The sequence below is a fragment of the Ustilaginoidea virens genome, chromosome 4 (genome assembly GCF_000687475.1).
Source record: "Ustilaginoidea virens chromosome 4, complete sequence".
In the NCBI taxonomy this organism is placed as follows: domain Eukaryota; kingdom Fungi; phylum Ascomycota; class Sordariomycetes; order Hypocreales; family Clavicipitaceae; genus Ustilaginoidea; species Ustilaginoidea virens.
The window spans coordinates 331681-347106 of record NC_057319.1 but is presented as its reverse complement, the minus strand read 5'-3'; the positions used below and the strand labels follow the sequence as shown (position 1 = coordinate 347106).

General features: G+C 56.1%; 4 protein-coding genes across 4 annotated transcripts; 3 read left to right on the top strand and 1 right to left on the bottom strand.

The window, feature by feature from the left end:
- Positions 1 to 3305: 3305 nt before the first annotated feature.
- On the top strand, positions 3306 to 4276 carry UV8b_04609 (uncharacterized protein; the record flags this gene model as incomplete). Its single annotated transcript, XM_043142107.1, has 4 exons — positions 3306 to 3547; positions 3615 to 3702; positions 3777 to 4191; positions 4260 to 4276. 4 exons carry the CDS (start codon positions 3306 to 3308, stop codon positions 4274 to 4276), a joined length of 762 nt encoding a protein of 253 aa, XP_042998041.1.
- Positions 4277 to 5541: 1265 nt separating this feature from the next.
- Positions 5542 to 6987, top strand: UV8b_04608 (uncharacterized protein; the record flags this gene model as incomplete). Its single annotated transcript, XM_043142106.1, has 1 exon — positions 5542 to 6987. The coding sequence occupies one exon, from the start codon at positions 5542 to 5544 to the stop codon at positions 6985 to 6987; it is 1446 nt and encodes a 481-aa protein (XP_042998040.1).
- A 1696-nt stretch (positions 6988 to 8683) lies between these two features.
- Positions 8684 to 11577, top strand: UV8b_04607 (uncharacterized protein; the record flags this gene model as incomplete). The annotated part of the gene is made up of 4 exons (XM_043142105.1): positions 8684 to 9176; positions 9298 to 9904; positions 9977 to 10334; positions 10414 to 11577. 4 exons carry the CDS (start codon positions 8684 to 8686, stop codon positions 11575 to 11577), a joined length of 2622 nt encoding a protein of 873 aa, XP_042998039.1.
- Positions 11578 to 12518: 941 nt separating this feature from the next.
- On the bottom strand, positions 12519 to 14672 carry UV8b_04606 (uncharacterized protein; the record flags this gene model as incomplete). The annotated part of the gene is made up of 4 exons (XM_043142104.1): positions 12519 to 13274; positions 13356 to 13492; positions 13608 to 14329; positions 14494 to 14672. 4 exons carry the CDS (start codon positions 14670 to 14672, stop codon positions 12519 to 12521), a joined length of 1794 nt encoding a protein of 597 aa, XP_042998038.1.
- Positions 14673 to 15426: the final 754 nt, after the last annotated feature.

The following is a 15426-nucleotide window of genomic DNA, read 5'->3' as shown; positions in this document are numbered from 1 at the left end:
ACTTCTTGCCTCGGGTCCACCAGGGCGGCTGTGTGCCTCAAAAGTATAGTTACCTGCGCATCCCAGCGAATGGCATGTTTTGCACCCGACGCAGCTGAGCCGACTCTTGAGATTTTCCACTTGGTTAAGAGGACTGGTAGGTTTCACGGGTGTAGAATCGTCGAGAGTATCATGAATGCACCTAGATGCCATTGTTCCATCGTCTCGTTTTTTTTTTTTTCCTTCCCTGCCATGAGACTGGCCACGAAATCATTCGGCGACATGTCAAGCTCGGGAGAGTGAGGAACGGGTTGGGAGTTGCGAGGAATCGAGGACCCTTGAGCTTTTGGTACCTGTACTTGAAGGTCCAGCCAGTAAGAGGCCGCAAACGGCCAGCCTCCTTCAGAAGCAGGAGCAAGGCCAGCAGGTGGACAAGAGTCCATGACTCACCCTCACGCACCTAATAAAACAACCCGCCACCCCCATTCAACCATAAAAGGGGGAGGCAGGGTGACGGGCCCGCGGACAAGGGAAGCAAAATTTTTTTTTTTTTTTTGTTTTTTTCTGCTTATCGGAACAAACAGCTGCGTGCGACGCGAAATGCCGCCACACGCCCAAGAATACTGTTCTTCGTTCTGGCGACAGAGAGTGTGGCTCGCTTGGCCAACTATATTCGAGTACTCCGTACTCCGTACGCATGCAGACAGGACAACTTTCTGCCGTCGAAAAGTGCGTCTCGTGTCGTAATGGAAGCGCGAGTCAAATTTATTCACAATGAATCATCACCCATCATGGGGAGAAAATCAAAGGGGGAAGGAACGCGTAATGGGGGCCTCGTCTCGAACAGGAGGCGAGAAAAGGACAAGTCTCACAACCAGTAACATGACGCGCAAGGGGGAGGGGAGACGGCCAGGGTCCCAAGGAGGTATTTGGTGTATTTGGTGTATTTGGTGTACTCCGTACTTTGTTGGCAAGGGATGGTTGGCCGGATTTGATTGGATAACGCATGGTCCCACCGAGCCACGACGCGCCGCACCAGTCAAGTCTTGCAAGCGCCAAGCACCCCTTCCTTATGCGTGCCCGATGCCTGATGAAACGCGAGGAAATGGTTGCAGAACAATCTACGGACTACTTGTCATGACCATTCGAGCTGAGCCGTTTGCCCGTTTGCCGTGGACTCTGCGCGTCGCGAAGGAGGACGAGCTGGTCGTTGCCACGGCACAATTTTCACAAAACACGAGCTGCACCAGTCAGTGTCGATGTGATGAATCAGGAACGAGCTTTACCTTGATCGGGGACCCACTAAGAAGCAGTGGGAAAAAATTTTGCGAGAGGAGGGAAAAAAAAAAAAAAAAAAAAAAAAAGGAAAAGGAAGGAACCGAGAGCTGGATGTTACTTCAAGCGGTGGCACCACTGGCAGGGCAGGTTGGACCGGCGGATTTACTTTCTGTCCGTGACTCTGGCATTACTCGCACTACTCCGTCCTCGCACCACACCACACAAGTCGGTGCAACGCAGGTCCCATTTGAACAGTGCGTGGCACAAGAGGCAGGCGTGGAATAAAAAGCTGGCCGTGCACACAAAAGATTTTGCGACCAGAGTCAGCCCAGATAACCATCCATCCATATCCATGTTCATTTTCTCCAAGGGAGGGATGGAAGTTGTGTGTCCGCTAGTTCGTCGGTAGACCGTAGCCGTAGCGCAGGGTCCAGTTCGCCCAGTAATCCGTTTACCAATGAAGAGCGCATCTCGCCGCAAAAAGTGAACTGAAGAAGTCTTGCCTATTTTTCGGTTGCAAATGCTTCAATACAAACAGCAAACCCTGGTTTAGCAGAGTCGCCATCATACCACCAGATGGGGCGGGAGGAGGGGGAAAGGGCAAAAAAAAAAAGAAGAAAAAAAACCAAGAACGCAGCGCTCCTTTTATCACGAGCGTCTTGGTATCGTAGGCTGAGGGCCGTGTTAGCCGCTCATGCAACATGCACATGCACATGCTTGTTTTGACTGGCATTCGGCAGGTACCTGCCCTCCGACGGTGATATGGCGATACCTCAGGGCTGGTCCGGGGCCGATCTTGGTTGCATGGTGCAAGAAAAAGGAGGCAAAATCGCAACTTTGCCGGCTGGTGATTGGCTGCAGCTGGTCCAGGTGCACGCGCTAACCTGAGGCCTGCCTCCCCAGCGCCGACGCCACAGGCCTGTTGTTGCCTGGGAGAACTGCCAGGCGGCTGGCAGTCAAAATTATAAGTACCCAGGCCTCCCCCAGCCCGCTTGGCCAGTTGAGCTTGCGTGGAAGTCCCGACCGGTTGGCCCTACGTACCTCCCACTTACGTCGGCCACACCACTCGTCCACCCGATTTCCCCCCCCCCCACATCCCACCACTCATCCCTCACGTCACGGCCCCACTTGAAGCATTTCTCGTCGGTTTCGCTCCGCTTTGCTTCATCCGACCTAACGCCTCTTCGTACACTCCCTTTTCGCTTCCGCTCTTGTCGGACGGCTTCCGTCGCATCGCAGACTTTTCTTGTTGTCTACCTTGTTCTCCGAGACGTGCGCGGTATCGACTACCGATCTTCCTCACTCCTTTATTTTTTTTTCTCCCCCCGCCGTTGGCGAGCTGGCGGCGACTAGGAAAGCAATCCGAGTCTTAGGGATCTTGCCTTCAAGTTGTACTGCATCGACGTATTTCTTCGACGACGATCAGGCAGCCAGTCGAACTGAAATACGTTCATTAAGCCGTCCTGCCCATTTTCTTCCGCAAACGATCCCGTGGTCCTCGACGAAGCGAATCTCATCGTCGTCACTGTGGATCCCTGCGAGTGCGTAGACAACAAAATAGAAGAGCAAAACCAAAAAAAAAATCAAAATCGAATTTGTCCTTTACGTGAACGAGTCCTTGAGTTGAGAGATTGACATCCTTGAGAAAGGCGACTCAAGTGTTTGATCTCGCTCCTACGTCCGCCTTGCACCTCGGGCCTCCAGGTCTTCGCACCGCACTGGAACCCATCGCATCCGAGTTTCATTCCGTAGGGGGGGACATTTACTTGTTCATCTCCCTCGAGTGGTAAGATTTTACTTCTCATTCACGCTCATCAGTCTTTTCGCTCGCTACTGGGGACACTTCAGTGGAACCTTTTGTCACAGGCCAAGTGGCGAATTCGGCTTACGGCGACTCTTTGCCCCAGAAACCTAGAGCAGGTGCACTCGATATCCTCGGCATCTTGAGCAAAAAAAACCTTTGCGGAACAGTGCTAACCAGTTTTTCAGATCTTACTCAGAATCTCCAACCAATTCCGTGGCCTGACTACCTGCTTCTTCCTCCCAAGATGGAAAGCATCCAGACACATCCCTCCAACGCCGCGCAGGCAAAGGCCTTCACTGCACCTGGCTCGCTGTCGTTCCCTGGAGCTTCCAACGAGCTCACGCCGCCGTCGAACAATGGCGACGCGATGCACCGAGCAGCTGCCAGCGGCCAGCAAGCAGCCAACGGAAATGGGGTGACTCCCGCTACTCCTGCTGCAACGCCATCTGCGACGCAAGGCCCCAGCGGCATTACCCCTACTTTGCAGTATGTATACTCCTGAGGTGACTGGGTCTTTGTGCTGCCTGGTGACGCTTATCGTCCATTCTTCAAGGAATATCGTTGCCACCGTCAATCTCGATTGCCGCTTGGACTTGAAAACGATTGCCTTGCATGCACGGAACGCCGAGTATAACCCAAAGGTACATATTATTCGGGGCGTCTCAAGTCTAGCTGTGGTGCTTCTAGCCTGGCAGTTGCTAACCTTGGGGCAAAGCGTTTCGCTGCCGTCATCATGCGCATCCGTGAGCCAAAGACGACTGCTCTGATCTTTGCCAGTGGAAAGATGGTGGTGACTGGTGCCAAATCTGAGGATGACTCCAAGCTCGCCTCAAGAAAATATGCTCGCATCATTCAGAAGCTCGGTTTCAATGCCAAGTTTACAGACTTTAAGATCCAGAACATTGTGGGCTCCTGCGACATCAAGTTTCCCATTCGCCTGGAAGGCCTGGCCTCTCGCCACCACAATTTCAGCTCCTACGAGCCGGAACTTTTCCCTGGTCTCATCTACCGCATGATCAAGCCCAAGATTGTCCTCCTCATCTTCGTGAGCGGCAAGATTGTTCTCACTGGAGCAAAAGTGCGCGAGGAAATCTACCAGGCTTTCGAGATGATCTACCCTGTGCTGCAAGGTCAGTATTCGTCCTCGCATGAACACATGTCGGTCATTCTGTCCACCATCCTAACAGACCCGAACTAGATTTCCGCAAAGTATAGAAGCACCTCGGAGTCGTTTCACCGCATTCCAACTGCTGGTCTACCAGAACTCGAGCCTTAATTTTCCCTGTACGACTAGACCGCTGGTCACGATACCATGAACTCTTTTTTTTTCTCCCTTTTCTTTTTTTTTTCTTCCCACTCTCGGGACACTCGGCTTTCTTGACCGGTCACAGTCAAGCACCGCAGAGTCGCTACTGTATCATTTGAGCATTGCATCGGCGTTGGCAGAAAGGATTGGAAGGGGGAGGATCATTCATCGGTTTTCATTACATTGCTTTGAAACTGTCCCCAACGCAGGTTTTCGTAAAAGAACAAGACTATTCATCCCGCGACACTACATAGATTGATGGTGGCCCATGGTGGGTGACTCGTCACTACTGGCCAGGTTAATACGTTCCGTGTGGAAAGGTTACATTGAAAAGTTGACTGAACTTGACGCAATCGAACCTGGTACTGTGGTTTTTTTTTTTTTCCCGTTCCCCCCTTTTTTTCTTTTTTTTTTTTTTCCTTACCCCATTTGCCCCTCGTATTGTTTCTTTTGCAAGGAAAATGCAACTGGTCTGCGGCTAGGGATCGGCCGATGCGGTAGAGTCTTTTCCTCACAATGCAAATCCCACATGGCCTCCTGTGATTGTCCCGATACCTCGGTGCACAGTGTAATTGTAAATGTCCATCAGCTTCATCGCGTCCACTCATGACGGTACGCTTGTTCCTGGGTCTAATGGTTCTCGTTGAGTCAGTTTCTTGCAAGCGTCCATGTCGTCTATGAGATGAGCAACGGGGAAGAGGAAGAGCCCGCGACAGCCGAGTAGGCGAGCCGGGCAAGTTGCGCAGGAACCGTCGCGACACCCCCCCCCCCCCCCTTTCTGGGCTTCCCGGACGCGCGGCCCGCGAAACAAGCCCCCGTTTCTTCATCCCCTTTGGTTCTTATCCGCGATTGTTGGGGAGACGGTTGTCCCCCCCGGCCGCCGATGGGGGTGCTTGCAAATCTCCGCGGCTAAACTCAAATAGAGCTGATAAGAAATTTTTAAGAGTCAGAGCGGCGCGCTTCCCCGCTTTGGTGTGACCAAGGCCCTTTACATATCGAGCATAGTGCACAGACGGGCCGGCGCCAGGCCAGGCCAGTTCCAGCTTTCTGCTCAGGCCCGCTTGTGATTGATTGACTTTGCTTTTGGGATCTATAAGATCACAGCAGACTATACGTTTCCTCGCGGCGGATTTTCTCTTCTCCCTGTCAAAAAAAAAGCCCCCCGTTCCCCCCCATGGAAGGGGATACACCGGCCGCCGTCCTCATTGTCGGGTCTGGCGTCTTTGGCCTGAGCACTGCCTGGGCTCTCGTGAACAGGCCGCGGTTTGCCAAAAGCTCGATAACGGTTGTTGACGATGCCAGCAGCGGCCAGTTCCCGCCAGATGACTGTGCTAGCGTCGATTCGTCCAGAATCATCCGGGCGGACTATGCCGACCCGCACTACACGGCGCTTGCGGCCGAGGCGCAGAAGGAATGGAGGAAGCAAGGTGAGGATGATCTCGGCGGCCAAGGCCGGTACACGGAGTCAGGCTTCGTCCTGACGGCCTACAATCCAAAGGAGCCGCCGAAAGTCGGAGCAAAGTCGGGCATGGAGTACACGAAGCAGAGCTGGAAGAACTGCGTCGAGGCCGCCAAGAGGGATGGGCAGCCAGCAAGCAAAATCAGGACGCTGGAGGACCCCAAGGCCCTGAACGATTGCCTGGGAACGGATGCGCATCCCGGAGACTGGGGTTATTTGAACGCCCTGTCTGGGTGGGCAGATGCTGGCAGAGGGATGAAGTGGCTCTTCGAGCGCGTCAAGGCGACGGGCCGAGTCGGTTTCGTGAGCGGCAAAGTCGAGCAGCTGGCCACGGCGGGCGACAGGGTCACCGGCGCGCGGTTGAAGGACGGCACAGTCCTGCGTGGCGACGTTGTCCTCGTAATGGCTGGAGCATGGACGGGCGAGCTGGTTGATCTCAGAGGGCGGGTAGAGGCAACAGGCCACGTTCTCGGCTATGTTGACGTCAGCAAAGAGGAGCTCGCCGTCTTGTCCAAGCAGCCTGTGGTTCTGAATCTTTCCTCTGGCTGGTTCATCATACCTCCGCACAGGGGGGTTCTCAAAGTTTCGCGACACAGCTTCGGCTACTTGAACCCGGTCGAGGTTCGCAACGCCCTGCCGTTATCGCCCTGCGAGAATCAAAGGCCCATCGTGGTGTCGAGGCCACTGACGACCCGGGACGGAGTATTGGCCCGACTTCCGCACGAAGCCGACCTCGATTTGAGACAAGCCCTAGCCAACCTCTCTCCCGTCAAGGGACTTGAGAAGAGGCCGTGGAGGGAAACCAGGATATGCTGGTATTCAGACACAAAAGACGGCAACTGGCTGGTTGACTGGCACCCTAACTGGAAGGGGCTCTTCATCGCCACCGGAGACAGCGGCCACGCGTACAAGTTCCTGCCGGTACTGGGCGAAAAGGTCCTGGATTGCATGTTGGGCGAGGGAGGTGTGCTTGGGCAAAAGTGGAAATGGAAAACGGTGGATCAAGAGTTTGCAGGGAGAGAAGTTGACGGCAAGTTCCAGGGCCTGGCCACGATGGATGGCAGTCGTGGTGGCTATCCAGGAATGATACTGAAAGACGAGTTGGAGAGGGAACCGTCGGCAACGGCGCAGAGCCGTGACATTCCAAAGTCCCATCTTTAGCAAGTCCTGAGCCGAGCCGCCGCGCCTCGTGGCCGATGATGCCCGAAGGTGTGGCCAAAGGCCAACGATTCGCCGCTTCGGCCGCTCAGTGACCTGCGAGCTCCTCCTGCCTCGAAACTGCGATGGGTCGTGTTTCGAATTCCAGGACCCTGTTTGTGCATATTCTGATAGAGTCTAGCAGACGCCATGTTCCCCGTGACGTTGGGTGTGAGCATTCACCAGTTTGAGGGCTGCGTAGACGGTCCGCGGTTCTCAAGCTGGGCTACGAGAGAAGATGGCGATGAGAATACAGCTTCTGGCACAATGACGAGCATCTAGTAACAAAAGGCTGGACATGTCCATCGTTCGACGGAGTCCTCTGCGAGATGCTGCACAACGACGGGTCATGCATGCGCAGCAATGGCTCGCCATGTGATTGGCCAGATTATTCTCCAGCTTGGGGATCGGCTCGATAGAGCTTCGGGCCTCGACCCCTTCCGGAGCATGAACTGGACAGATAGTGTCAGTTGCAGCGCCGGATAGAGCGTCGCCACTCACTGACAGACAAAGCACGAGACATCCAGGTTGGCGTCGGATTGGCCAGCATGCTGAGCGGCTACCAGTGGGCACATGAAAAGAGCACGTCTAGTTCGTGCAGCCCTGAATGGGTCGAGCGGGCCTTTGCCGGGGTTTGGATAGAAATCCGGGGCAGAGGTCTAGTTCCAACACTGGTAACTACTGCTGTACTGCTGGTGTGTTGCCCTGATTCGACGGAAGAGATCAGGTTTTCGTGTCTGCCAGATAAGAGGTGAACTCTCCCTTTGGATCGGCCGATGATTCTGCCAGACCAAAAGGAAACAACTGCTCAGGAAGCGTTAGGTTGGTGGCTTTTACAGAGAGTCCTGGGAGAAGCGGCGGTCGGGAGGGTTCAATTGCAGTTTGCACCAGACCGACCAGCTGGTTTGCAGCTGGCAACAGAGTACATACGAAGTACGTACGGCACACGGAGTATGGAGTACAGAGTACTCCGTACCTTGGCTGGCTTGCGGGTCACTAGCCCACACCTGGGGCAGCCAATCAGCGCCACCCCCGCTCTTTCCCGCTGCGCCCAGACCCCATACGGTCCGTACCCCGGCTTGCCCACAACACAACGGGCCAGTGAAGTCGTTCGTGAACTACTGAAACACAACCAGTGACTGAACGCACCAAACGTATGCCAACCTGGTTTCTTCATCTACAGAGTACTTGGTGCTGCAACTCTGCAACCACCAGACACCGCGGTACCTCTGCGCTGCGCATAAAGTCTCCCGCCTTCTTGGCACCAGACCCTCCCTTCTCCCCGCCCAGTGACGAGCCTGCCAGACGAGCCTGCCAGACGAGCATACCAGACGAGCCTGCCAGACGAGCTTACCAAACTCGCTTCGGCAGCGACTTGCGATTGCCTCCATGAACAAGCCTTTGCTGCCGAGGCCTTGACACTTTGAGAGCTGCGCGTCAAGCTGCGGAGAGAGACGGACGCGCACCCACCCGAGCCAGACCGAACCTGGAGGCACCAAATTCGCTCAAAGCAACAGCAAACGGCACTTCATCCTACACTGCCCAGCGCCGGCGCCGGCGCCGCCTTCTTCTTCACCCCCCCTCCCGTGGACCCGACGAAGTTGCCGATACTGAACCCAAGCCAGCAAAGCCCGCACAGCGGACGCGGGGCATCGCAATCATGCCGGGCATCTTCCCCATGAAGGTCATCAAGGTGGGCAACAGCGCCCAGAGTCGCGTCGCCCAGGCGTGCGATCGCTGCCGAAGCAAGAAGATCCGGTGCGATGGCGTGCGGCCAACCTGCTCGCAGTGCGCCACGGTCGGCTTCGAGTGTCGGACCAGCGACAAGCTGAGCAGGCGCGCCTTTCCGCGCGGCTACACCGAGTCGCTGGAGGAGCGAGTCCGCCAGTTGGAAACCGAGGTGCGAGAGCTGAAGGATCTGCTCGACGAAAAGGACGAGAAGATGGACATACTCTGTGCCACGCTTGGCAACCCCCAACGCCGACCGTCCGCCGCTTCCCAACCTCCCCCGCAGCCTCCAGACCAGTCCAAGGCCAGCCCAGCGCCGTCGGCCAAGGAAGACTTGTTCCGCATCCAGGGCTCACCCCTTCTCCTCGGAGCCGAGAATTCCGAGTCGTATTTCATGGGCCCTTCGAGCGGTCGTTCCTTTGTCTGTAAGTGTGGTGTGTGTGTGCTGCCTTTTTTGCGCACCCTTCGTCGTCATCGAGCCCGAGCTTTTGTCGCCAGGAAGCTAACCATGGGAAACCCCCAAAAAAACCCCCCCCCCAAAAAAAGTGTCGTTCAAGAGAAAGCTCCAGGAGCTGGGCAAGCCATGCAACGACTTCAACCCCGACGCGTTCTTGCACGTTCAGGGGTGCGCTCCCTTGACCCTGGAGGATGACGACGTGCCGCGCGCAAGTCCCGGCCTACCGCCACGGATCTTCTCAGACCGCTGCGTCAACGTCTTCTTTCAAGAGGTGGCGCCGCTATTTCCGGTGCTGCACAAGCCCACGTTTCTTCGAGTCTACGAGGAGTTTGTTGCCAATCCCAAAAAGGTCAGGGGCCATCACAAGCTTGCCCAGCTGTATCTCGTCTTCAGCATCGCCGGCGTTGCTTCCGAGAGCCCTGATTATCAACAGGTTGCTGCCTGCGAGCGGCAGTGGGATCAGGCTGTTCAGTCCTTGGTCCTGGAGAACACCATGAGCACGCTGCAGTGCCTCATCCTCGCCCTCCTGTACTGCACCATCAGGGCCGACAACAAGCGCGTGCAGCATTTCAAGGGCCTGGCCGTCGGACTGTCGCATCGGCTGGGTCTGCACCAGAGCCAGAAGCGTTTCTCGTTTGGGGTCTTGACGCTCGAGACCAGAAAAAAGGTCTTTTGGACCCTGTACACTCTGGATTGGTAAGCCCAGCGTTACGCAAGCGCTATGCAAGTCGTGACGAGATTGGAGATTTGACCCGCGTCTCTTTTCAGCTTCACCGCCGCTACGCTTGGACTTCCGAAGCTGCTGAGGGAGGACGATGTCCGGACCGAGTACCCTGCGGACGCCGATGACGAGTACATCACCGAAAAGGGCTTCCAGCCAACTCTCCCCGGCGAGTTCACCCGCCTGTCGAGTGCTCTGGCCCTTTTCCGGGCTTCGCGCATCCTGGCTCGCATCCTGGAAACAAACTATCCCACCCTATCCAGCTACGAGCTTTCTCTCCAGCGACTCGGCGCCTTTGAAGAGGAGCTTGATGCTTGGTACGACGACTTGCCCGCGCATCTGCGACTGACCTTTTCCCAGGACAAACCGTCAACGGAAACAACCGGCAGTCGATCTCCGATTTTGGTAAGCAGAAACAGTAGTCCACCGGCAAAAGGAGAAGATTTCTCTCCGGAAAAACACGGCATACTCACATGTCCGCTAGGCCTTGGCATACTATCACATCCGCACACTCATACATCGCCCGGCCGTCGGCTCAAGCCTCGGATGCAAGGCCGCGCCGGCGCTCCTTTCCATCGTCAGCTCGAGCAAACGCATCATCCAAGTCGTCCAGCTCCTTGAAGAGAGGAACATGAGCTTCGCCTTCTGCTTGAACAAGTTTGACCTCTTGGCGCTCTGTGGGTTGACTCTCCTTTACCAAGTCGTCGATCTGAAACCAGACGGCAAATTGACTCGCGATGTTGCGCGGCTTGTGAATATCACCGCCAAGGCTCTTGGCAAGGCCGAAGCTCCGGGATGCGTGGAATTCTCTCGCGTGGCCGCCGCCCTAGCTCCTGTCGACAAGGGACACGGCGCGCCTTCTTCATCACGGGGGCCCATGCCAGCGCCGGCTCGGCGCTCGTCCTCTTCCTCCAGAGCAGAGGGCAGGGAGAAACCCAGCCACCCAAGGCAGCCGGAAAAGCTGCGCCGGCCGACCGCGTCCACCAACCCCCCAGAAGCTGCCCTTTCCCCCCGATCGCAGCAGTCCCTGGACAGCCTGACCTCCGAGCCATCATCGTCGGTGCAACACCAGGGCCAGCAACGCCTGTCCATGCCGACCGCGGGCACCGGCACCCAAAGAGCTTGCCCATCCCGGGCCATCCCAGATCTGAACTGTCTCGCCCTCAACAGCACGCCCTACCCCACCGGACCACCATCCTTGTCGGCCGGTCATGACGGCCGCATGCAGACTCTGGGGGGGTCCTCCACGTCACCTTCGCGGCACGTAGCCCACGGCGGCGATTCCGCGTCCAAGCTGTCAGCAATGTCCAACGCGGAGTGGGAGGCCCTGCTGGGCTCCATGGACGGCGGCCTCAACAACGTCTACGACGCCATTTACGGCGGCGCCATTCTGAGGGACGAGGCGCCGGTTCAGGCGCGTCCGTTTTCGCCAGATTCATGGGTCATGACCAGGATCAGCGCGGCCAACTTTGCGCGGGACGACGACGCACCGGGCCCGCAAAGCGTCCTCAGCCTGAGCGACGAGAGCCTCAGCCCTGGCGAAGAGGCCCCGTCGTCGGACCTCGGCCTGAGCGTGGCAAGTGCCGAGTTGAACAGGCTCCATGTGGCGGAGGCCTTTGGCTATGAGTTTGAGGGGTTTCCATGGTGAGCGCAACGTGGCGAATAGGCGATCGAGGCGGTCGAGGCGGTCGAGGCGGTCGACGAGGCTGTGCGAATTTGCCGTCCAGCATCTGGAAGACTTTATGATTTTCATGACTTTCCAGACTTTCCTGACGTCTCTCGATATTCTTGACGTCTCTTGATATCTCTTGACTTTTCTTGATATTCTAGACGTCTCTTGACGTCTCTTGACGTCTCTTGACGTCTCTTGACTTTTTTGATATATATATATATATATATATATGTTTAGCCAGCTAGCGGTTTAGCATTTACCACTCACTTTCTTCCCTCTTCCCCCTTCACCCGCCATTCGCGCGCCTCGTCCAAGCAGCACCGACAGTCCGCAACCCGCCCGCCGGCCGCTTCTGGGACCGAAATCAATGGCTGTTCCGTAGAGTCCCGTCCCTGCGCGCAGCGATGCAAAGTGCCTGAGGGCAGGCGCGGCCTGCTGCGCTGCGGGAGGCGGTGGTGCCGGGTAAAGGAATTTTCGCGTGCTTGGCAAACGCCGTCGTTGGGATGCGGCCAACCCAAATCTGCAGGACTTGAGGGAAAAAAGAAAAGAAAAGGAAAACAAAGGAAAAAAAAAAGAAAAACAGAGAAAAACAGAGAAAAAGAGACAAACAGAAGGACGGGGAAAGAAACAAGCAGAAAAGAGTAAGGCAGAAAAGGGTAAAAAGGAAAAAGGAAGAAGGAAAAAGAAAACAGGAAAAAGACAGATTTCTTCTTGGATTGTGTGTGGTCCGTCTCTCCTTTATACGTCTCATGAAAAAGCCAGCGCCGGCCGCCCTGCTGAGAATCTAGAGAATGTAGCCTAGCAAATGAAGAATAAAAATAAAACATAAGAGCAACAACGACAACGAGGGGAAAAAAAGGAAAAAAAAAAAAAAAAAAAAAAAAAAAAAAAAGAACCCGGCTGCATCAAGTCTCCGCCTAAATCTCCACGTCGATATCCAGGTCCAGCGCCCCAATGACATCGTCATCCATCAGGGGCTTGTGGATCGTCGGCACCCCGTTCACCTCCTTGTAGTTCTTCTCCTGCAGCTTGGCCAGGTGCGACTGCATCTCGGGCCTCGTGGCCGCCACCCTGGGCGTGCCGTTGGCCGGGGTGCTCGCCTCGCTGCCGTTGGCCGACGGCTTCTGCGACGCCTCGTTGACGTTGTGCACAAACTTGGCCTTGGTGCGCAGCCGGCGCGAAGGGTCGTCGGCCACTTGCTCGCCCCGCTTGAGGGCCATCTCAATCTCCCGCGCCCTGGCCTTCTCCTTGAGCTGCGCTTTGCGCACCAGCTCCGCGTTCATGCGCCTGTTTTCCCGGTTCCGCTCTGCCAGGCGATCCTGCTCCGACGTGCCTCTGGCCGCGCCGCCCGCGTCCCTCGACGCCCCCAGCGTCGTTCGGAAAGCCAGGCGTTGGCTGCCTAGCTTTTCCAGTTCCTCCTGCAGCGCTTGCGCCTTGCTCTCCTCCCCTCGCGCTACTGCGTCGTCCAGGAGCCTGGCGATTCGCTCGCGTTCGGCGGGGTCGAACCGGCGCTTGAGTTCGTTTCTTCGTGCCAGCCGGGCCTTGATCTCTTCGCCCGTCCACTTGTGACTGATCAGGCTGTTGATCTCGTCAATCTTGTCCGTCAGATACGCCTTTGTGGGGAGCTTGACGTTTTCGTTATTGCAAGTCACTCGGTAGCGGTTGAGCTCGTTCTATCAAAATTTTTTTTGTTAAAACGGGGCGCTTTTCCCTTCGCAGAACTGACACCGGGGGCTTGATGCGAGTGTCCTCACCTCGGAAAACTTGCCGCTTGATGCAGCGATAAAGGGAAAGTCCTTGGTGGCCTTGCCGTGTGATGCCTTGACGTACTGGTCCGTGACGAATGGCCCGTTGGGCCCGTTTAGGGCATACGGTCGACTGGTAGTGAAGCCTGCACATTCGTTTGTATTTTATATATATTTTTCTTTTTCGTTAGCTAAACGCGCTGCTGTGTCGGGAAGCGAGCTCGGGCCGGGACTTGGGGGGGGGGGGGAAGGATTACTCGCCTTTGATGACTGCCATCCGGTACTGCTCAATCCCAGTCTCGGGATGCGGCCCCAAGGCAATGCGAATATAGCAGCCCGTAATAGCCGGCTCGAACCCAGGTGTAAAGCAGACCTGGGCAAACTCATTGCGACCCAGTCTTAATCGCTCAAAATCCTTCAGCTCTGGTGGTGGCGCCTCCTCTTCGGGCTCCTTCTCGGGAGTTCGCGATCGCGATCTCGATCGCAGCCTGACCCGACCAAGATCGCCGTCGCTCGCCTCGTGATCCGAATCCCGCCGTGCTGGTGAATAATCGCGCCCGTGCGACTGGTCTTCCCTCCGCTTCGCCTTTTCAGCTCGAGCCCGTCGAAGGGAATCCATCGCCGTCTCCGCCTTGTCCGTGCGTTGCCGCGAGGGCTTTCGCTGGCTGTCATCTAGTTCTGCAGTGTCGGCACTGCGCTTCTTCTTGGCGTTCTTGGATTCCACATCCTCCACCATCTGCCGTAGGAGACGTCGTTGGCGTTGACGTTCAATTTCGGTGGCACGCTCTTCTAGGATTTGTTCTCGTTCAACTTCTCGCAGGGCCATGATTTCCGCCTTCTCCGCCTCGCTTATGAACATGCCGTCAACCGGATACTTGTCATCCTCGTCGGTTCCGCCGCGTCTTGGTGTCGGCTCTGCGTCCGAATCGGATTCATCCATGGCAGCTGATGCCAAAGAGTTCGGTGATGAGGGATTCGATGACCTGATGTTGACAAAGGAAGCATTCAGTTGATCGGCCAAGTTTCCAAGGGTGAGTATCATCCAAGAGTAAGTAGGTAGTCAGAGTCCATAGGAACGGCGGTGACGCGTGTAGTCATTGCCCGTCCCAGGCTCTCGCAGGGTTTCCAAGGTGAGTACAGTACTTACGCTTCACCTTCCTCTTCTGAATCATCAGCCCTCGATCTTCGTTTCGTCTTTGCCAACTTGCCAGACTCCTTCTTGGCAGGACGGGGCGAATCAGATCCACCACGTCCACGGCTGACGGAGCCATCGTCGTCGGAATCACCGCCAGCAAGGGCGAGGAGCTCGTCGTCGAGATCAGACATGATGAAGTTATGGCGAGCAGAGAGCTTGAAGAGCGGCAACGGAACAGGTGCGTTCTGGGCGGCAATGAAGACTCGGCGCAAAGGGTAGTGAGTAGTAGTCGAAGCGACACGATTCAGGAACCACTGGCGCCCAGCGGAGGTTTCCGGTGCACGAGCTTTATTGCAGAAAGTGAACAAGCTCCGCAAGTTTCGGCCAGGCAGGTCGACGAAATATTCTTGGGGGCCAGAGCAGTGAAGCTGGCGAAGCAAAAGGCTTTTTTCTCACGTGGTCGTCGCGAGCAACTCGGCTCTGAATTGGGGAAACAGCCTGGTTGGGTGAGATTGGGTGAGAAGCTGCCTATTGGGCCAAGTACGGATACAGCTCCTTGTTAGGTGCTGGCTGGATTAAGCTTAGGTGCTCCGGTAGAGGCAGGTACCTTACCTTAGCTAACCTGGGTACGGAGTACACTCGGAGTAACGGAGTAGGTACTCTGTAGTACATGCCAAGTACACGTCAATCCATGTCCACGTCCACGTCCACGTCCAGCAATGCCCAGTCGTGGACGACTGGGGAAGCGTTTGCTCGGCCAGGCTGATGCTCGACCCACTGGAGACAAGCTCAACCCGCGCAGAGTCTAGGCTCCAGGCCCTAGGCCCGGCGGGTCTGTTCAACGCAGCAGGCTGGCTGTTCAGCATCATCGCCAAATCCGCCAACCTGGCGTCATGGCCCGAACCAACCCTTCAAAGTTCCTTTCCAAGGTAGCCCATCCACGAA